At 39.8% G+C, this 23467-nt stretch overlaps 1 protein-coding gene across 1 annotated transcript in view; it reads left to right on the plus strand.

The window, feature by feature from the left end:
• Window positions 1-23467, plus strand: part of sim2 (SIM bHLH transcription factor 2) — a 95244-nt gene that overhangs the window by 23769 nt on the left and 48008 nt on the right. The window contains exon 2 of the mRNA XM_042430225.1: window positions 22069-22148. Within this exon, the coding sequence (XP_042286159.1) occupies window positions 22069-22148 (80 nt within the window). The remainder of the gene's footprint in view (window positions 1-22068; window positions 22149-23467) is intronic.

Genomic DNA, 23467 nt, shown 5'->3' on the forward strand with positions numbered 1-23467 from the left:
TATTTTGTTCTTCTATTTTGCTTCAGTTCATTATTGTTTATACAAAAGGAATTCGTGACAGTTCCCAGCGACACCTTATGTCATCAGTCTGCAAGAACCAAATCAAAAGGACAAATTAGCATATGCCAGCTTGGAAAGACAAATCCAAAGGGCATTTAAAAAAAGGAAAATGATGAGGGGGAAGTCGCAGACTTCACTCAAATTGCAGGCCACAACCAGACTGCAAGACCCCAGAAGATGGAAGTGAGTGAGCAGCCAAATCGGAAATATCGGTTGCAGCCTAGGGCAGTGAACACCAAACGATGTCAGCAGTGTGAGGTATTCAACCCTGAAGGAAGATGTAGTCACTGTTACAAGTGTGGCAGCACAGAACACCGGGAGGCAGGGCGCCATGCTAAAAATATCTCAGCCACTACCAATAAAATTGAAACCCTGCTACATCCTGGAGAAAAGATGGACAATGTGGCTCAGTTCAACCTTAAAGCACCTCTCACTAGTAAGCAACAACAAACTGATAGGGAAGAGATGCCTGGTCCGAGCTTCCCTTGGTGGGGATGATACCACGGTACTCTGGGACACTGGTTCACAAGTGTCAATAGTGGGAGTGGATTGGAAAACACCTGCCTGAAGTTGAGGTAAGACCGGTGGAGGAGCTGCTTGAGGAAAGAGTGTTAGACCTCTCAGCAGCAAATGGAGCAGATATTCCTTATGAAGGATGGATGGGAGTTGAATTTACTCTGTCCAAAAACGCTGTGTCTGACCTTGAACATGCCATCATAGGGTTTAATATGCTTGAAGAACTGGCTCTGGGAAATGACACATCTGGAGACTGTATTCCCTCTGGTCATATGGTACAGAGACTATGCTCAGCACTAGAAGTGGGATGTAAAACTGCGAGTGCTGTCTTGTCTGTTTTAAAAAAACAAAAACTTGAGATCAGTTCCCAAATAGCCAGACTGGGCAGACGACCTGTCACCATACCAAAAAACAAAGTTATTGAAGTGGAATGTGACCAGCTCAATAAGAGGGTGCTGAGTGGATCACTAGTACTGTTGGAGCCAAATCAGGACGAACCATAGCCCACAGGACTAACTGTTAGAGAACAGAACAGTTGATTCAGCTCCCCCAAGAAGATAATGGAAAAATAGCAGTGACTTTTGAAAATTTAACTGACAATGATATCACACTGTGCTGGCTGCATGGTGTTGATTCAGTTTACCCATTGGAGACAAAGCCTATAGAGCATCAGGAACCTCAGCCATTGGACAGCAGTGTAGCACCTCCAGCAAAGCAACCCAGCCAGATGCCGCAGGGTGAGCCCTTGGACCCATGGACCTGAGTCAACTATCAGAGGACCAACAGCAGCAGGTACAGCAGATGCTCAGGGAGGGTGCATCAAAGATTTGGAACTAAAAGATAATGTCCCTGTACAAAAAACATACAATGCAATCCCTCGACACCTCTACCAAGAAGTGAAGACACACATACAGGACCTACTCAACAGAGGCTGGATCCAGAAATCCTATTCTTCCTACTCCGCACCTGTAGTACGTGTCAGGAAGAAAGACAGGAGTCTTCGCTTGTGCATAGACTACAGACTACTAAATGCGAAAACACTCCTTGACTGTCACCCGATCCCCAGGATATAAGAGATCCTGGAAAACCTGGGAGGCAATTCCTAGTTCACAGTTTTGGACCAGGGGAAGGCTTATCACCAGGGCTTCATGAGCAAGAGAACTATATGGAAGGATGCCTGTGGGACCTCAGTGATGAGGTTTGTGTCCCATACTTGGATGATGTGCTGATGTTCAGCCACAGTTTCAAACAACACATCCAACGATAGGGTATTGCAACAACAAAGGCAATGTAGTATTAACTTAAGGCCAAAGAAATGTGACTTTTTCAAACGTGAGGTCTGTTATGTGGGTCGAGTAATTTCAGTAGAGGGATACAAAATTAATCCCAAGGAGGTGGAAGCAGTACGACTGCTAAAGCATGAGACGCCAGCCACTGTTCAAGAAGTGAGGAAGTTGATGGGTTTCCTCTTTTACTATGGACCCTATATACCTGACTTCTCCACGACATTCAAACCTCTATGTGAGCTGTTAGCAAAGCCAAAGTCTGAGCAAAAGAGTAACCAAAAGAGAAGGGGGGCTTGCCGTCAATTTTCTCAACTACCACCATCCCACCCAGTCCAGTGGACAGAGATCCACCAAGAAATACTGGATAAAATAGTAAATCAGCTGACAAACCCACCTGTCATGGCATATCCAGACTCAGAGAAGCCCTTTATACAGCATGTGGACACCTTAGAAGAGGGCCTGGGTGCAGTCTTGTACCAGCGACAAGATGGAGCAAGACAAGATGTCAACTCTAGAACATTGACAGTTGCAGAAAGGAACTACAAGTAACATTCTGACAAATTGGAATTTGTGGCGATGAAATGGGCTGTAACAGAACACTTTCGTGACTATCTGTTTCATGCACCTCATTTTACGGTGTACAGTGATTGATTATTTGATTTATTGAACAGGACAGTGTGCAGTATTAAGCATAAATGATGCATTGCACTAGAGTTAGTTTGAAGCTAATTTGCATCCGTAGTCCATTATAATCAAAACATACAACAGCACAACAACAAACAGTACAAAGCAAAAAAAACAAACAAACAAAAAAACCCCACAAAAAACACCCTATACAAAATACAAAGCTACACACAACAGCACATCACATACACCCACAATGTCAATTAATTAAGATTAATAATGTAAACTAGGCTCAGTCGTCACACAGCTGATTCGTCTTTAGTTGATTTTTTAATTTGGCCTTGAATGCATTGATAGAACTAGTTCTTCATATAATCAGGTAGGGCATTCCACTGAGTGGCGGCTTTCACACAGAAAGCTGACTGCCCAAATGCAGTGCGACGAAATGGTATGGTACAATCTTGTATAGAAGGTATTCTGGAGGATCTAATAGAACTTACTGAGCGAGTGTACACAAAGTTACATAGTGGACGAGGGGCCAAACCATTTAAAATATTATAAACTAGGCACAAATTTGAGAATAATCTAAAATTGTCAAAGCCCTTTAAATTGTATTTCTCCAGTACCCTACATTGATGGAAATGCATTGGCTTTTTGTCCAGAGTTTTTAGAGTTTGTTTGTATAAGGACTCAAGAGATTTTATGGCTGTTTCTCCAGCCTGCCCCCAACATGTGATGCATAAAGACATATGGGAAAGAATCATAGCATGCATAAATATCTTGGCTACATCCAAAGAGAGAAAGTTTCTAATATGTCTAAAATTTGCTAAGTTGTACTTTATGGTTTTAACTGTCTTTTTTAATGTTTCTTAAAGTTCAAATTTGGATCCAGTGTCACACCAAGACATTTTAAATCAGTAACTATATCAATTTTTTCACCTTTGATGAGAATATCAGCGTTAGGAGGTTGTACCATAGTCTTAGAGAAAATCATACCCTTGGTCTTGTTTACATTTAGACTCAGACATGATTGACCAAGCCAATGTGTGATCCTGTCCAATGCAAGCGTTAGCTTTGCAGCAGCTAACTCAGCTGTTTTTGCATGTGTGTCCACAACGGTGTCATCTGCATTTGTAGCTCTGCATCATGACACTGTTGAGGGAGATCATTCATATATAGGCTAAATAAAATGGGACCTAACACTGACCCTTGTGGAACACCCATTGTGCACTTCATGTCACTGGACAGTGTGTCACCGACACATTATATTTATTTAACACATTGTCTCCTATTAAATAAATATGAAGACATCCATGCCAGTGCTCTAGATGAGAAGTTAAATTTAAAGAGTTTTGATATTAAAAGATCATGATTGACTGTGTCGAATGCTTTGCGCAGATCTAAAAATACAGCACCAACTACTCCTCCTTTGTCAAGTCTCAATTTAATTTGCTCTATTAAGTGCAAGGTAGCAGTTTTGGTGGAATGATTTGCTCTAAAGCCAAATTGCATATAATGAAGACCAAAATTGCTTGTATTAAGAAATGTTGTCAGTTGTTTAATGACAACTTTTTCAGCAACCTTTGAGAGTACTGGCAGTATACTTATTGGTCTGTAGTTACTGGCTTCAAGGCGGTCTCCAGATTTAAAAATAGGCGTGACAATGGCACGTTTCCAGTCAGGAGCTGTGTTTAAAAGACAAGTTAATTAAATGAACAGTAGGGGGAGTTAAAATATCTTTGTGTGATTTGACAAACATGGTGTCAAATTGGAAAGCATTTCTACTTTTGGAGCTTTTTAAGGAGCTGATGATTTTATTTACTTGTAACTCATTAGTTTCTACCAGCTCGAAAACCTGGCATGTAGCATCCATAGGAACAATATCCAGTTTCCTTTTCGTAATTTTTTTTCCTAACTCATTTACAGACTCAAGAAAAAAATTACTAAAGACAAAAGCAACAGTAAGATGATCTTCAATTAACTTTCCCTGTACTTTGAGTTTAAAATCTCCTAAAAATTTTGGGTCCCTCCTTGTGAGATTATCGATGTTTTTCTAGATCAATTTACTGTTGACTTTTGCCTCATTCAAAATATTGAGATAAAAACAAGATTTAGCTTCTCTTAGATAGATCTTGGATAACTTTGTTCCTTAAACCTTTACAAATCAGCATGTCGGTGTCTCTTCTAGTTTTAACTGCCTTCCTTAGTGCAGCATCTCTAGATTTCATTAGTTTACACAAATTTTCGATAAACCACGGTAAATTGTTTTTATTTTTAGATTTTATCTGTATTCTCACATTTAATCTTTCCCTCACAGAGTTGATTCTGTGACTAAAAGTATCACAGCCATAGTCTTGATCATCAGAGGAAAGTACAACATCCAAGTTCAAGCTGTTAATTTCATTGGTAAATTCTTCATGCTTAGCTCTGGGTATGCATTGAAGGATCATTGTCTTAGTTGCCGTGGTCTTAAATCTACTTTTAGTCAGTTTTCTTGCACATAGGGTTAGGTTATGACCTGATAAGCCAGTGATTAAATTATAACTTTTAGTTATTCTTTCTGGTTTGTTAGTAAATATCAGATCAATTTGTGTACTGGAGCATTTTGCAGTCCTAGTTGGGCCTTTTACTAGTTGTTCTAGTTGGAATTTCTCTGTGATCATTTTTAGCTTTTTCCTCTTAGTTTTATCCTCCCAGTTCACATTAAAATCACCCATAAGAAATTATTCTTTGTTGAGATTGCACTCTTTCAAGACTTCTTTGAGTTGATCATAGAAAGTGTCATCTGCAGAAGGGGACCTATAGACACCCATGATATTAAAAGACATTTGTTGGGATAATATTATCTTTATCCCAACATATTCTAACATGTTACTCGCATTATAAACCACAAGTTCACATTTGATGTTGTCTCTTACATAAAGAAGCTCCCCTCCTCCTCTTCCATCAAGTCCTTCTCTTCTGAAACATTGGTATCTGGGCACCGTGAACACACTTGCAGGAGTTGTTTGTTTCAACCATGTTTCAGTCAGACAGAGAAAGTCCAGATTTGAGACAGACATAAGATGAGTTAGCTGATTGCTCTTTGCAGTAATGCTTCTGATGTTAAAATGTCCACCGAATAGCCCCCTCGGTTTCAGCTTCGGATCCCATAAGACTTTTGCATGATTGACAGTTTTGAAGGTTTTGAATAACCTTTGCCTCCTCACTGCAGGGTTTCGACACACAGTGGTGTCAGCAGCAGGTTTTGTGAGAGAGACACTGGACCTATCAAGGTTTCCACAGCCCAGTGGTGAAAAGTTATTAATTGAGACATCATGCCTTGTGTTAACAAAGTTTAGTCTGTTAAGGGAGAAGCCTGGCTCAGAAAGTTGCTGCTCATTCGTCACTGGCACCAGAGGAGTCCCAGACACACTCGGGCACAAATCAGCATTGAAGTTCTGCTGCACTCCAGGGGTCACTGGTCCAGGATTTAGCTGAACATCTCCGGAGAGCAGGATCAGCATGAAGAGACCTGCTATTCTCCAAAATGGGGTAGCAGATGACCTGTCCACTGGATCAGTGATTCGCTCTGTACCTGGGCTCGCCCGTGCCGCAGGACAGAGGAATAGATTGTAAAATATCCCAGTAAGTTATGATGAAAACTCACTTTAAGAGTGTCAGCTGGCCATGAGCCAGCATTTGGCCCAAGCTCAATCACTCGTTGTCCCAGTTGTTTTCCATCAGTGTTGATTGCTCTGGCCAGACAGACACGTACAGGCAATACAGCAATAAGTACCAACAGTAGTCCAAAGAGTACTCCATGAAACACAGCCCAGGTGTTGACCAACTTGACGCAGGTTTTGACAGGCATGCTCTGTGGTACGATAAACGGCCTCGGAGGACAATCCTATGTAGCAATCCCATCCAGGATCCCGGTGGCCAGAGGGTAGAAGCTCCTCTTGAGCCTCTCAGCACCGGCCCGGTGCACCTGGAAACTCCTCTCGACCTCAGCGGGGAGAAAAGGCCGCCATCTGGGCAGTTAGGAACCCCAGAAGATCCATGTGGCCAGCACTGTTTCCTTCAATGTTGAGATGGATGTACAGATGGTCTTACTTGATGTTTAATCTGATGTATATGTTTGAAAACCTGGACTGGCCTGGTAGCAGAGTTGGCAGGGGGATGAGCTGACCATCTCCCCATCCCAATGAGTTACCTCCAGTCATATGCCATCACTTCTTGAGTCCAGGGTGCACAGAAAGGCTCCAGCATGTGTGGATTACATTACCAGAAAGGATTCTTTAAGTTTTCCTCTTGTTTTAAAAAAATACTCTTCTGTTAGCTTCTTTAGTGCTGTAACTCCTTTGGAATATTGGCCAACAATCCACTGACATATGTCACCAAATCAGCGAAACAAAACCACTGGACATTGCTGGGTGGCAGAATTGGCAGATTATAGGTTCATCCTCAAGTACAGGCCTGGATCAGCAAGTAGAGATGAAGACTTCTTTTCTCAGCGACCAAAGTTTATTGAGGAAATCATACAAGAATGCACAGAGGAGTGCTAGCTGGATTCACTATCCATCGGAAAAGCTCTGGAGAGAGAAAAAACAGGAGAAATTAATTGGATCTCTGCTGTCACCTGTAATACAGATGCACTGACAGAAGGGGGCAGTGTTTCTGAGCCAATTCAGCCTCTTGCACCAGAAGACATCAGATCTGCCCAAAATACAGATCCAGCCATAAGTAGAGTCTTGATCTTGAAGAGAACATATGCCTAATTAAAGCATAAACAGAAGCTGGTGGAGAATGAAGCCATTAAACGGCTTATCAGAGAGTGGCCCCACTTGCAGATCGATGAAGAAGGGATCCTCAGGAGACAGACAGTGTCCAGAACGCAGCTGGTCGTTCCCGAGTCCCTGAAGCCTATCGTCTACAAATACCTGCACGAGGAGATGGGACACTTAGGGGCAGATTAAATGGTTGCTCTTGTCAGGGAGCTCTTTTTCTGGCCTAAGACGAGGCAGGAAATGGAGCACTATGTTACTCAGGTATGCTGCTGTGTAAAAAGAAAAAAACCTAACAGAGTAACCAGGATGCCAATCCAGGGCATTGAGACTTCTGCACCATTTGAGATGATCTCCATTGACTACCTACACTTGGAGAAAAGTAAGGGAGGTGAAGAATACAGTTGTGGATCATTTCACTAAGTATGCACTGGCATATGCAACTAAGGACAAGTCTGGGAGGACTGCAGCCAGAAAACTTTTTGATGACTTCATCATGCGCTTGGTTTCCCATCCAAGATACACCACAACCAGGGAAAAGTGTTTGAAAATCATCTTTTTCATAAGCTCCAAGGGTACTGTGGTATTCGCCATTCCCACCCTCCCCATACCATCCACAAGCCAATCTTGCAGAATGCTTCAACAGGACTCTGCTTGGGATGTTGCTCATGCTTGAAGAGTCTCAGAAGTTGAGGTGGAAAGAGCACCTAAATTAAGTGGTCCATGCCTACAATTAAACTGTGCATGATTCAACAGGATTTCCTCCATTTTTCCTTCTGTTTGGTCATGAGCCAACTCTGCCAGTCAATCTAATGTTTCCAAAAAGGGGAGAAGACAGGAACCAGTCACACGCTGGCTATGCAGAGAAGTGGAGAGAAGCAATGCAAGAAGTATATGCTATTGCAGTGGAAAATATGAAAAAGTGTGCAAGAAGAGGGCAGAGAAACTATAATGAGCGCACATGGAGCTCCACCCTCAAACCAGGTGATCATGTCCTGGTGAGAGATCTAACACCCAGAGGAGGTCCCGGGAAGCTGCGTAGTTACTGGGAGGACATGATTTATGTCATCAGAGGAAGGAAAGGCCCTGACAACCCAGTATATATGGTCAAACCATGACAAGGAACAGGAAGAGAACGAGTGTTACACCGTAACCAATCTTACCATGTCCTGACTTGGTTGAAGAGTCAGGGGTCAGTTACTCCGATCTGAGTGTAAACAAAGCAAAGCAGACAGCGAGAAGAAATCAGAGAGTGGGATGTGACATTCATTTGACAGACACAGGCAGTTCCAGTGAAGAGGAGTATCATATGTGGACAGCAGCAAGGCAGGCTGATCCTCCACTTAATGCAGAAGCAAGGGAATTCTGTCCTAGGATGGAGGAACTGAGAGAAAGGCCAGGGGAGGGACTCATACCTGAGGAGGACCCTGAAGAGGAGCAAGTGGAGGAGGGACACTGTATGGAGGAATCAACTGAAATGGTTGCTGCTGAATCTGAAGAGGAGCAGAGGGATGCTGAAACATGGAGAAAGAGACCAAGGAGAGCCAGACAGCCCAGGCATATCTATACATATGACCGGCTCGGTCAACCGAGCCTTCAGCCACTGAAGACCTGCGCTGTCAGTGTGAAAAGGTCCCCAAGAATCAGTCACGCCCTCTCCACCAGATCATCATCCATGTATCCTTTTTATAATAATGGGTAGAAAAAAAAGGAGGCATAGAGAACTGAATGACTTATTTTAACTGGCTAGTTAATATTGTGGCCTTTGTCTAATAAGAGTTACAGTTCATGGTGATGTTGTAGTGCTATATTAAAACACATATTACTGTTAATAGAGAAACATGAAATCTGGACATTTATTTGAGCAAGAATAGCACAGAGATGGGTTGCTATCTGGCTATATAATTGAAGTTAAGACAATAGTGTAGTACACATGGTAACCAAAAAATGGTAGTGTGTGCATTACTTGGACAGACTAACTGAATGCATGGCATTGAAATATGTAGAAACATAATGTTGGGTGTATATGGTAATTTCCTTGTCCCTTTGCAAAAATTGGGGGGCCCACCAATACTTCTATGGACTGTTCACCTTTCAATACTAATGGACTGTGGACACTGAGTCTTGTATTATTGCCATGGGAGTTAATGGAGAACAAAAGAGAGAAGAACAGAGACTCTGAAGAGAAATTACATAACCTAACCCTGTAATGTGTAATGTGTGTTAAAGGCCTACCTGTTTACTCACCATCCACCGGGTGTTCTGCTGTTATGTTATGTCATTATTATTGTCATAAAATAGAATTTTTTTTTAGTGGGGGAGGGTGTTGCAACCTAGAAATATTTGGGAGACTAAATTTCATGATGCTATAGATGAACGATATACTGGAAAATATATTTTAATTTAATTTTTTGTCCATTATCATTCGGATATTTTGTTCCCAACGACACTTTACGTCATCAGTCTGCACACCAGTGTGCGGCAGTTGTTGTGTAGAGAGTGTGTTAACTGGTGGATGTGGTTGCTGTGTGAGCTCCGGTTGCTTGAAAAAAAAACAAATACAAAAGAATATATACAGCACCGGGGAATAAAGTTGCAAAAAAAAAGAAGATGGAGTCCTGTCTACCTAAGGGTGCAACATACAGCCAAGAAAATGTGCAAGAGTATGGAACAATCAATTTTGATGATTGCAGTGACCCTGGCTGGCTTTACAGTTACACTTTGATTGTCCAATGAGAGCACCTTCAGATGGAAAGTCCACCTGATAACACAAACTGTGGGGAAAAAAACAATGAGACAAATCAGTATGTATTTCTTAAGTAGTCGACATTATAAAAGCCCCATAATGTACTTTATGTAAATGAAGACATTAGGCACAAACACTGATGGCACACACACAATAGAGTATGATATGTACTCTCCATTTAATGGAGATCCAACCAAACAACATGGCAGTGCTCTCAAGTCCCAAATAGGCTGGTCATCTCTTGAACTTTAGATAAGTCATAAGTCTATCAATTACAACAGACTGGTTTGAGTATATTTATATGTGTAGTCTCCTTCCATGATGTATTACAACTATCTAACTAGAGAAACCACACCAATGTGGAGAGTATGTAGATTTATGGATTTTCAGTTGTTAGACTATAAAACCAAACAGTTCACAGTAGTATTTCCTCAGAGTTGTGCTTATATATACTAAAATTTCTTCTTGAAAATCATGATGAAGCGAAACTGAGCTGAAACAGCAATACATGTCTTGCTGGGACTTAACAAAACTGTTACAGATCCTATCTTGATCAAGCTTCATATCAATTAATTGTGCAAATTAATTATATATAATAAATGAGTAAATGTACAATTGATTCGGCTTATTCTAATGGTTACTGTGGTCTGTTGTCGTCCAGCAGGGAAAGGTCAATTTCATGAGCATTGGCAAGTGCTTAACTGCTAATTTAGGGCATTATTAATCAGAATAAACTCGAACATGAACATTTATTTATCTTGGGCTAACCAGTTACCTGGATTGTGTAATGGGGTTCATTTTTTCTCATAGATCAAAATGACTTTGCTCTCACAACACAGCCTGTCTCGCCCTCCCTGACTGAACAATCATTGCATTAACAGACTCAACATTAGCACAAATTAACACACTGGTTAATAAGAGCACAGTTTGCACAAATACAACTTAACAAACCTTTTTGTGGAATGCAACAAAACTTATTATTGTCTCATATTTAAAGACAGAGGTATTTATAGTCCTAGCTAGTATTAGCAGCCGAGTAGCATTAGCTAATGGCCATATACCACCAGTAAAAGGGACAATGTTAACTTATCTTTGATATTAGTTATGTAGTCCTCTATCCAGTTGCTGTGGCCTTTAAGTAGGATTGTCCTCAGTATGCGAGACCCCTCCTCAGCCCATTTTTTGACATTGTTCATTGTAAATTTTGGCAGCAGCTCAGTGTTAGCTGACCAAGACATTGTTTTGCTTGTGTTGAGCTTGACTTCCGCCAGGAGCCTAGCCCACCTCAGCCTTGCTTTTGATTCAAAATGGTGGCCGTGTGAAAGTAGTCCCTAGAGTGTCAATAGTGTGAGGTTCTGTGAGAGCAGACTGTAGGTTGTGGCAGATGTGGGAAGTGTCAGGAAAAACTTCTATACCAGGATGAAAACCATGTGTGAACAAGTGTGAAAGTGAACAAACTGTCTATCAGGATGGTTTTGTAGAGCAGTGGCAAGGACATTTACTTTACCTTACTTTGATGAATGTGTGAGGTCACAAGATGATAAAAAGTATGAAACAAAAAAAAAGAGAGCAATGTCCGATGATTTTTTCAGGTTTTCTATAATTGCACTGCTCTTTTACATCAAAGTTACAAAAATCTGTAATTAGTATTTAACTTTAATTTTGGTTCTGAAGAAATCAGTCAGAATGTTAGATTAATCTATTTTTAGCTCCATGCTTACTGCATCTCAGCACCTGTCTGTGTCACTGCCCGTGGTGTTGTAGACTGTCTACTTTGTATTTGAATAGGCCTTGTGGACTGCTGTGTCTATTTTATGTTTGAATAGGCCTTGTAGTGTTGTACACCACTGTCTATATTATGTTTGAATAGGCTTTGTAGTGTTGTAGACCACTGTGTCTATTTTATGTTTATGTTATTCCTGTGACATGGTACTGAGACAGTGCACATGGCCTGTCGTATCAGCAGTGGTGCTGCACTGTTCGTAGATTGATGCACTTAGAGTGCCACATTCTGTCCTTGGTGCTGGAACATTTGAACACAACTGGCAACCTTTTTTTTTTAATCTCTTTTTTTGTTCTTCAGAACAAGCTTGTCTGAAAAAGTGGCTTCACTGTATGTTTTCTTAGACATTGGCTTGATTGGTTCAATAAGTGACAATTTGTGTTTATGGATAGGATAGGATAGGATAGGATAGGATAGGATAGGATAGGATATATCAGCTTTTTTATAGTTGTAAATCTTAAAATGACTTTATCAGAAGGGCCCTTGAGGATGCTCCACCCCCTCTGTGCTGAGAGTCTAACTCTGCCCTTGCTATCACATGTTGCTTATCACAGCCACATGTATACCTTTATTGTAAATAAAAATGCAGAGCTCCAGGCAACACTTTGGATACACTTGTTGATTTGCACTTAGGAGCAAAACTAACATGCACAATATTCCAACATCAGTTAAATAGACTGCAGATGGAATAGATACTAGCTGCCCTCAGAGCTCTTTAAAAGTCACCAGTGTAAAGAAAAAGCTGTCAGTATAGGATGGTAGCTGTTGTGGATAAGAGATGCTGGTAAGAATCACTCATTAATCTTTATTCAGTGTCGTGGACATCAAAGCCATAATCAGAAAATAAATGTTAGTGGAGAGTGGAATATGAGCAAACCATGAAAAAATGGTTTGTGAGAGGTTTATATGGGTGTGGCTTCACCAAATTAAGTGACAAAATATTATGGAACACAAGTGCGCTGACCTTTTCGCCTGCAAGACACACTAAGTCTTGCCACCAAGATTGCAGTGCACTGCTAGATTGGCATCGCCACACCTTCTACCGCACCTCTCCTCCCACCGTGGTGCACAGTGAGTCACCAAGATACCAAACTGGAGCAATCTATAAATACAGTGCGCCCCAGGAAATTAGGTCTATCAGTTTGCTGGTGCGACACTCTGCATCAGCATGAAAAAAGCTCCCCTATGGTGAACCAAGAACACATTAGAAGAATGAAGAATAATGACACTAAATTATTTTGAATATAATGACAGAATTGATAAATCCCACGCCAATCAGCTGAAAAATAAACTTTTTTTGTATGACCCCAGTCCAGCCTACACCACACTGGTTTAACACTCTGGATTCTATACCACTAATTACAGATTCTACCACTTAGCAAATAATTTTCGATGTACACCCAAATGGCTACAAGAGAATCAACAATCACAACACCCCAGGTTGGATAGAAGACAATATAAACGCCAAGAATGATCAATATCCAACCTCCTGTTACTTACCCAGTCAATTAAAGCAGTGACTCTGACAGTTTAGTGGAACTCCAACCAAATTACTGGATACCTCCAATCCTGAAATACTGTACATTTACTCCAATCTGGCACAACCTGGACTTTTAGGTTACCCATCTTATTTGATGACGGCTAACTGATACCTTATGAAACACTAAAACAGTGATATGATCGATGGTAACAGCCTATGATGCAAAACTCTCCAACAGCCCCAAATGGTCAATCAATTCAAACTCATAGCCAGTCACACAAACCCTTTTCAAAAATGTACACTTCTTTTTTTTGAGAATATTTTAAAATTATTTTTAAACATAAATAGACATGGGACAAAGAAAAAAAAAAGGAATTATAAAAGTAAAACAAATACAATACAGCCTGAACCATATCACATTATCCCCTTAACTCCACCCACATCAACCCTCCCCTCACACTCCTCCAGGCAAAACCATACAAACTACTGGTAACAAACAGTAATAATTCATGTCACATTAACAATTCATACTGATAATTCATACCAGAAAGTAATCAGATTAAGAAAAGAAAAACAAAGGACAAGAGGACAAAAAAATCTACAAACTTCTAAGAAGAACAGAAAACAATCTCCCTTTACCAATCAATGATTGGTAAAGGGAGATTGTTGTTTTCTCAATGTCCTAAAACAGCAATTTAGAACTTGTTCAATACAGAATTTCACACAAAGATCATCTCATCCAATATAAACTACAGAAATTGAACAAATCAGCACAAATCTGCCCGTACTGCCAGTGAGATCAATATCAGTGAACAGTTTTAGGAATTATTGATTTCCCTACTCACCTTTATTATTATTAGGGCCCCAGCACTGTATGGTGCAAAGGACGTCTTGTAACTGAAAGTATTATTATTAGGGCCTGAGCACTGAACAGTAGGGATGCTTCAAAACTCACGAAAACTGACACACGCATCAGAAGTGGCGAAACTTGATATCTGGTATGGGTCTAGGGCTTGGGTGTGGCAAAATAGCTCAGGGGTGCCCACTACAAAAATTTAAAGTCAAAGCCACCACCTTTAAATTTGACATAGATGAACAAAATTTGGTAGGCACATGTGTCATGACCAGTCTCACAAAAAAGCCTCTTGGAGCCACACCCTAACTCCAACAGGAGGTCAGCTATTTTGAATTTACTGTGCAATTTTTGTGCAGTTTTTGCAATTTCCAGGTGTTGTATTTTAACAAACTCCTCCAAGATATTTAACCAGACCTTTGTGATGAAAAGTCGTCAAAATCTTGAGTTTCCATGACACGCCTTTGCCGTGGCTATGCAGCGAATTTCGATGTTTCGCCATGAAACAGGAAGTTGTAATTTAAATGTACATCATCCAGTCTGCCCCAAAGTTTGTCATGCTTGATGAGGGTCCCGGCCTGAACACATCTACATGTCAATACTGAGTCATAGTAATAGCCCTTCCTACTGGCAACAGGAAGTCAATCAAGCAATCAATTTTTATTCATATAATGCGAAATCACAACAAAAGTCATCTCAGGGCACTTTTCACATAGAGCAGGTCTAGACTGTACTCTTTAATTTACAGAGACCCAACAATGCCCCCATGAGCAACCACTTGGTGACAGCGGTAAGGAAACACTCCCCTTTAACAGGTAGAAACCTCAAGCAGAACCCGGCTCTTGGTGGGCGGCCATCTGCCTTGACTGGTTGAAGTTACAGGTACTTTATTTTTACGACCTCTACCTAGCTGATTGAACACATCCACTTCAAATTTGGTGAGTAAAGCCTTACCACCTTGATGATGCTATATTGTGAAGATTGTGAGTTTTCATTGAACACTTTTGCTGTGGTGATGCAGCAAATTTCAGTGTTTCACCATTGCAAAACAAACTGTTGTAACTCAACTCCACTTCAACTCCACTTCCTGGTCTGAAGAAACATACATGTCAATACAATATTAAATCATAGTAATAGCACCACCTTCTGGCAACAGGAAATTATAGGCCCCATACCTTTATTAACTACTCCTAGCAAGTTAAACAGATCCACATTAAATTGGGTAAGTAGCTAAGCAGTAAGAAATTGATGATCTTAAATAAGTGAAGCTTTTGAGTTTTCATCAAAAGCTGTTGCTGTGGTGATGCATTATTCACCATGAAACAGCAAGCTGTTTTTTAGGGGCTAGGGATTCTTGAAAATTCATACAACTTGGCACACACATAAGAAGGGGTGTATTTAGGTGTCTGATATGGGTTTTCGGCTTGGGTGTGGCAAAATTACTTCAGGGCGCCCCTAAAAATTTAAAATTGAAAACCCCCACCTTTACCACCATTAACGCACTTTGGGAGACACATATATCATGTCCACACACACAAAAAGCCTATTGGAGCCATACCTTATGTCCAACAGGAGGTCAGCCATTTTGAGTTTATTTTCCGAATTTTGCACACTTTTTGCCATTGACTTCAAATTTGGTGGATGTCATCTTAAGACCTTTGCAATGAAAATTTATCAAAATTGTGAATTTTCATTGAACACCCTTGATGTGATGCGTCGGTCAATTTGCATATCACGCCATGAAACAGGAAGTTGTTGTCACTCCACTAGACTTTGTCCAGTCTGGCCCAAATGTCATATGCTTGATAAAAGTCCAGGCCTGAACACATCATCATATCAATATTGAGTCACAGTCATAGCGCCACCGACTGACAATGGGAAGTCAGCTGCCACTTTGGAATAAAGTTGCTGTGATTTTCATGAAATTTGGTGGGATCATCAGAAATAATTTCTTTGGGAATTTTTTCGCCAGACAGGAAGTCAGCCATTTTGGATTTCGCGCCTAATTTTTCATTTTGCAAACACATGTTTGAGGCCTTTAGGATGTGCAAAAACCCATTACAATCTGCAAGTATATTTGTACTAGTAGGTATTTTGATTTGATATCACAAACGGGCTTGGGCGTGACACATTGGCTCTAAATCAATCAATCAATCAATTTTTATTTATATAGCGCCATATCACAACAGAAGTCATCTCAAGGCACTTTTCACATAGAGCAGGTCCATACCGTACTCTTTAATTTACAGAGACCCAACAATTCCCCCATGAGCAAGCACTTGGTGACAGCGGTAAGGAAAAACTCCCCTTTAACGGGTAGAAACCTCAAGCAGACCCCGGCTCTTGGTGGGCGGCCATCTGCTTTGACCGGTTGGGTTGAGAGAGAGAAAGAGAGAGGGAAAGGGGGAGGGGGGACAGGAGAGCAACAATCACAACAACAACAACAAGCACAAGCATCAATAGACAGGGAAGGATGCCATCAGGACTGTGAAGGACCGCGAAGGCTCGGCCCGGGACTCAGGTTTTCCTGTGAGATGAGAAAGCACAAAAAACTCCGGGGAAGAAGCAAAGTTAGTGACATGCATTGATGTTACATGAATGCATACAGATGGAGAGGAGGAGAGAGGAGCTCAGTACATCATGGGAAGTCCCCCAGCAGTCTAGGCCTATAGCAGCATAACTAAGGGCTGATCCAAGGCGAGCCTGGTCGGCCCTAACTATAAGCTTTATCAAAAGGAAAGTTTTAAGCCTACTCTTAAACATAGAGAGGGTGTCTGCACCCCGGACTGAATCCGGTAGATGGTTCCATAGAAGAGGAGCCTGATAGCTGAAGGCTCTGCCTCCCATTCTACTTTTAAAGACTGTAGGGACCACCAGTAAGCCTGCATACTGGGAGCGCAGTGTTCTAGTGGGATAATACGGTATTATGAGCTCTTCAAGATATGATGGTGCCTGACCATTAAGGGCTTTGTAAGTTAGGAGAAGGATTTTAAATTCTATTCTAGATTTTACAGGAAGCCAATGTAGTGAAGCTAAAATGGGAGAAATGTGGTCTCTTTTTCTAGTTTTAGTCAATACACGTGCAGCTGCATTCTGGACCAGCTGGAGAGTCTTTAGAGACTTGTTAGGGCAGCCTGATAATAAGGAATTGCAATAATCCAGCCTAGAAGTAACAAATGCGTGAACTAGTTTTTCTGCATCTTTTAGGGACAGGATGTGCCTGATTTTTGTGATATTACGTAAGTGAAAAAAGGCAGTCCTTGAAATTTGATTTATGTGGGAGTTAAAGGACATATCCGGATCAAAGATAGCGCTCCCTAATTACTTAATAGGGGTAGGGGTGCTCGAAAACTCATGAATATTTGCACATCCATCAGAACTGGCATGACTTGACAAATGGCATGGGTCCATGGGCTGAGACGTGGCAACATGGCTCAATAGTGCCCCCTACAATATTTCAAAATCACGGCCCTCACCTTTAAATTTGACATAGATTAACAGAACTGGTATAATGTCCAGATGCACAAAAAAGCCTGTTGGAGCAATACCCTAAGTCCAAGAGGAAGTCAGCCACTATGAATTAACTTTGCAATTTTTGTGCAATTTTTGCCATTTGCAGCCATTGTATTTTAAAGAACTCCTAGAGATTTGATCCAACCAACTTCAAATTTGGTCTATGTCATCTAAAGTGATTAGTGATTATCTAAATTTGTCATGCTTGATAAAGGTCCCGATCTGAACACATCTATGTGTCAATATTGACTCATAATAATAGCATCACCTACTGGTAACAGGAAGTTACAGGTGCTGTACTTTTACAACCTCTGCCTAGCAGGTTAAACAGATCCACTTCAAATTTGGCAGACAGAAAAGCCTTAAGACCTTGATAATGCTATATTGTAAAGATTGTGAGTTTTCATTGAATGCTGTTGCCATGGTGACACAGCGAATTTCAATGTTTTGCCATTGCAAAACAAACTGTTGTAACTCAGGTCCACATCATCAGATCTTTGATAAGAGTCCCAGTCTGAACACATGTACAGGCCCATATTGAATCATAGTAATAGCGCCACATATTGACAACAGGAAGTCATAGGCCCCATACTTTTACTAACTACTCCTTGCAGGTTAAGCAGATCCTCCTAAAATTTGGTCAGCTGAATTGTAAGACGTTGATCATGCTAAATATTGAAGCTTTTGAGTTTTCATCAGAAGCCTAAGTCCAACAGGAAGTCAGCCATTTTGAATTTACTTTGCAATTTTTGTTCCATTTTTGTCATTTCCAAGCGCTGTATTTTAACAAACTCCTCCTAGAGTTTCAACCTGATCGACTTCAAATTTGGTCTGGGTCATCTACAGGCCTTTGAGATAAAAAATTATCAAAATTGTAAGTGTGATGCGGCAAATTTCGAGTGAGGAACACCTAATTAATTTAACCTAATTTTATGACTGTTGGTGACAGATGTGCTCTCTGATCTGCGTATTACTTGCTTGCTATGTGTTTTATCTCATATTTTCTTAGACAAAGGATGTGAAGCTCACCCAGGCAGCAACAGCCAAAGTGATGCAGAATCTCGATACTACCCTCATTCAAAAAAGGGCTCTGACATACACACTGGATAGTTGAGACGATGACGCCAATATTGACATGTTTGAGTCAAGAATTTCTGAAATATTTGAAAATGTGGGCTATTCACAATTTCATATTTTTCTAACTACTAATACTTGTTGGAATTATTAATTTCAAAATGTAGATTCACCATCATTACTCTAGTTTTCTGTGAGACTACCATCTACCTCCCTCTCTCAAGGTGGCAATTCTCTTGTTCAGTGCCATTTAGGCTACAAGTTATTGTAATAGTGAAATAACATGGAGATATGGCATGCAGATAAATTAAGTTTGAGTGGTCTGATATTTGCAATATAGATAGTGATTATGTTACTATGATGATGTTTACAACCCTATCATGTTTTTTTGTTTGTTGTTTAAGGTAGATGACAGTCCTGAAGAGGCAAGTTTCAACTTGGTCAGGCCATGTGCTTCTTCAACCCAGAGAAGGGCAAGTCATTTTATACTGTACTAAAAATGTGCAGAGATTTTAGGTGAACAGTACAGCAGATTGTATGTGTCATATTTAAGGCACTTCTGCTGACAGCTCTGATTTACATTTGCATATTTCATTAAAATATTGTAACATTAGTGTATTTAATAGTGATTATACGAGTATGCCATATAGTACAAATTTAATGAGCACACTGACTCAATAGTGTTAATTATAATAATATGTAATAATCCTCAGATCCTTAGAAAAGTGAGGCAGGAGTTGACTGTAGTGATTTTGGAGTCCTGTACTTGTATGTCCTTGAAGTAAATGTATGTTTCTCATTTTAAGAATTCTTTTTACAGTAGTGTGGCCATATATCCTTGTATAAAACAAGATTGTAGGGCCTCTCAAATTGAATCAGTTTTTAAAAAAAGTAATGTCAAAAATAGGCCATGAAGTAACAATAGCAGATTAGCCATTACTGGCAAGTAGCCTGTGGAGCAAGAGCGAAGAAGCAAGATTTTCTGCATCTCTGTTATGAGTAGCGGAGCAGCAAAACTCCTTGAAAAAGCAGTTTTCAGCAGCAGCAACTCATAGATCACCTGTCAACCAATAACCTGTATGTATGAACCTCATCAATCCAGCTTTAGAAAATTCCACAGCACAGCACTTTTCTCTATGTATATGTTGTCCCTTGGTACATTAATCAATCATCGATGAATCATTTCTATGCAGATGATACTCAGCTTTACATCTCCATTAAGCCTGATGTCTGTCAATTGCTGAGAAAATTGAGATGATAATTCTTGGTCCAAAGCAGAGCAGAAAAAAATTCTGTGAGCTCACTCTGAACATAGCTGGTTCCACAATTGCACAAAGCCCTTGTATTAGGTATCTCAGTGTCCTATTTGATCTTAATCTCTCCTTTGAAGAACATATTAACATTATTACAAAGACTGCATATTTCCACTCATGAAATATTGCCAAGATTCGTCCCATTCTTTCCATGGCTGATGCTGAAACACTTGTTCATGCATCTGTCTCATCTAGGCTTGACTATTGTAATACACTTTTCTCGTTTTCTGGCTTACCTAAATCAACTATTAGCAAACTACAATCTGTACAAAATACTGTTGCTAGGATATTAACCAAAATTTGATGGTATTACCCCTGTTCTTATTTCATTACAGTGGCCCCCTGTACATGCTAGATCTGACTTCAAGATTTTAACTTATAAAACATTACACCAACTCATCACCTCTAGTCACTCCTCATATACCTGCTAGGGCTCTACATTCTCAAAATGCCGGTCTCCTGACTATTCCAAAAAAAAAAAAAAAATAGATGGTAGGACCTTCTCTTACCAAGCCCTTCTTCTTTGGAATCGTCTTCCTACCTAAAGTTGAGAGGCTAACGCGGTTGACTCATTCAAAAGCACACTCAAAACATATCTGTTCGCATCAGCCTTTAACCTCACTTAGTCTGCCCTAAATACTAAACTACAGTTATCCAACTTATACTTAGTCTATGTGTGCATGATTACGTATATGTACTGTATGTTACACATTTTTGTATCTACCGTATATGTGTTTTCATCTGTATCCAGATATGAATGTTCATGAATCATGTACATTTTGTGTATCACTCTTCACTTTTTTCTTTTGAACATTTTTGAATATTTCAAATATTCTGTTTATAATGTTCTATATGTAATTTATCTCATATCTATATGTTTTTATATATTTTGCTAATGTTGCTCATTACTGTTTTTATTATATGTACAGCCCTTTGAGGCATACTTTGTGATATTGGGCTATAATAAATTTTGACTTGATGTGACTTGAGAGCAAACCTCTCACTCATCAGCAGATGTTACTCTGTTACCATTACACAAACGCGTCCCCCGTGAACAATAACAAGTAGGACTAAAATCACTTTGTCCTTAGGCAAAGGGGACATGAATAAGTACTGTAAATGTTTCACATATAAACATATGAATAAAATAATAGTTAAAGTGTTGTAAAGGATGATGAAAAAATCTTAACTGTAATCTTAAAATAATTAACTTAATTTTGCAAACGTCCAAAATAATATTGTGAAATTATTTCAACTGTAAAGCTTAATAGCAACATAAATCGTTTTGGTAAACTTTCAACTGATATAATCCAAAAATATAATGTGTGCAGTAATTAAGGTTACACCTGTATTGTGCCTTTTTTTCTATGTTCATCAGCTAATCGCTAACTGTGTCTGTTTGCTGTTTGGTGCTGAGTAGGTAGTATACAATGGGTTTTTAGAGCTTTTTCCCTGATGTGTCCTAAACCAACACTATGAGAGCACTGAGAGTGAACCAAAATAGTACAGTTGCAGCTAAACCATGAGCTGAAACTTGCTATAAAGCTCTGAAAAGCCGAGGGGAGCTGCAGAGTCAGGAGATAATTCTCCGTAGGTTCATCACTACGAGCCACCCAACACATTACTCACTGTCATTTGATACATTGTCATTATGAAAAATATCGATTATAGCAGCTTTAAAGATGCACAGAAATTTTAAAATGTTTCCTCTATTTGTCTCTACAGTAAACTGGTGCTGTCATAACCTCTGTCTCCTGTCAGTGACAGAATTCTAGGCAAGCACATTTGGGGTCAAAGTTTAATATAGTTTAGCTTTGGTCACCTTGTTGAAAATTATAGCAGTGAATGGGATATGACTCATGCAGCTGCTCAAGAGGGCGCAGTACCTCTCTCCCCTGGAAATAATGCCATTTATCAGCAAATGTCTAACTTGCATATTTGGTGCCTTGTGACTGTGTGTCTTTATGTTTATTTTATCTTGCATGATAAATAGAGTGTCAATCTGTCTCTCTGACTGTCTTGCTGTGTAATACTGTGTCTGTCTCTCTCTGTAGGTGTGGGTGATGGATGGGGTCAGTCAAGGTTCACGCCTTTGGACAGCATGGCTAAAGAACTGGGTTCCCACCTCTTACAAGTCAGTATGGGAAACAACAAACTATGTTCTAGCACTCCGCTACACTATTCTATGGTATGACTATGCTTTGGTGCTGCTTGAAACTGCTGCTCTATACCAAATTATATGAAGTGCTGGTTTTGAATGTAGCCTAGCATAACAGATGGACTAAAAAGGGAATTTTGTACAAAAATAACTGTAACTTTGAAGATATCCACTTTCTTTGACTAACTCAGATTGCTGAAGCCTCATATAACCAAGGATTGTGGATTTTGTCCCCCAATTTTCTACAATATAATCTATTTCTAACAATATTTGTTAATTTGGTCCAGACGGACACGTTAGCCAAAGAGAGCATAGGGGCTGCTACTCAAGCCACTTCAGCCACTAAGTGTGCACATCCCTGCTGCTCTCACTTATTTTTTTTCATATCTCTTGACTCACTGCACCTACAAAAATACTGTTACCACTGTTTCATTCATTACTGCCAGTGCTACCCATAATACTGATATCACTATCATGAGCTGCAACCTATTCATTCTAGTACTTTTACTAATGCCAATACCACTAACAGTACCACTGTTATAAAATATAAAAAATATATAAAATACCACCATCACCATCATCATTACCAGCTCAATTACAACTGCTATGATTACTATCACACACTGCTGATAATACTAAAATTATTTTTACATAGCACCAGTAAAATCATTTCTGGTTGCAGGTACTACCTCTGTCAGCTCTTCAGTTTCAACCCTCTTAAATTCCCACACACCTTTTTTATTTTTCATTCCCCTGCTCTTGCTACTCCTTCTGCTTTCAGCCATCTTAATGTTCTCTTATGTTCACCTTTCAGTGTCTTTCTTCCTGCTGTAATGTTTTATCTGTTTTCTGTTTTCTGTCCATCTTTTTGAAGTACTATATTTAAGCCCAATAAAAAGTATGTTCTCCTTTTTCTGATGATGATAATATTAACAATAACAATAATAATAATAATACAGTTCTGTTACCCTATTAGCTGGTACTGCCAGTACTGTCACTTTTTAGTACTCAACATGTAATTATAATGTCAAGCAAGATAGACCTGCTTCTTGCTCAAACAAGCCATGAGAGGATGTAAAAATTTCAGCTGTTATATAAGGCCTAGTTCAGTCAAAACTCTGCTAGATAAGATCTGAAGCCCTGGATTAAAGAAATGATACTGTTTCTTTCTTTGGAGGCAGCTTTGTCACAAATAATGGAAGACATTGCATATATAGGATATTATGAAATAAATGTTTTGCTGAGGCCATTAAGAAAGACATACATGCGCTGGATTTTAATTGTAAATGATTGTT

The sequence above is a fragment of the Thunnus maccoyii genome, chromosome 13 (genome assembly GCF_910596095.1).
Source record: "Thunnus maccoyii chromosome 13, fThuMac1.1, whole genome shotgun sequence".
In the NCBI taxonomy this organism is placed as follows: Eukaryota; Metazoa; Chordata; class Actinopteri; order Scombriformes; family Scombridae; genus Thunnus; species Thunnus maccoyii.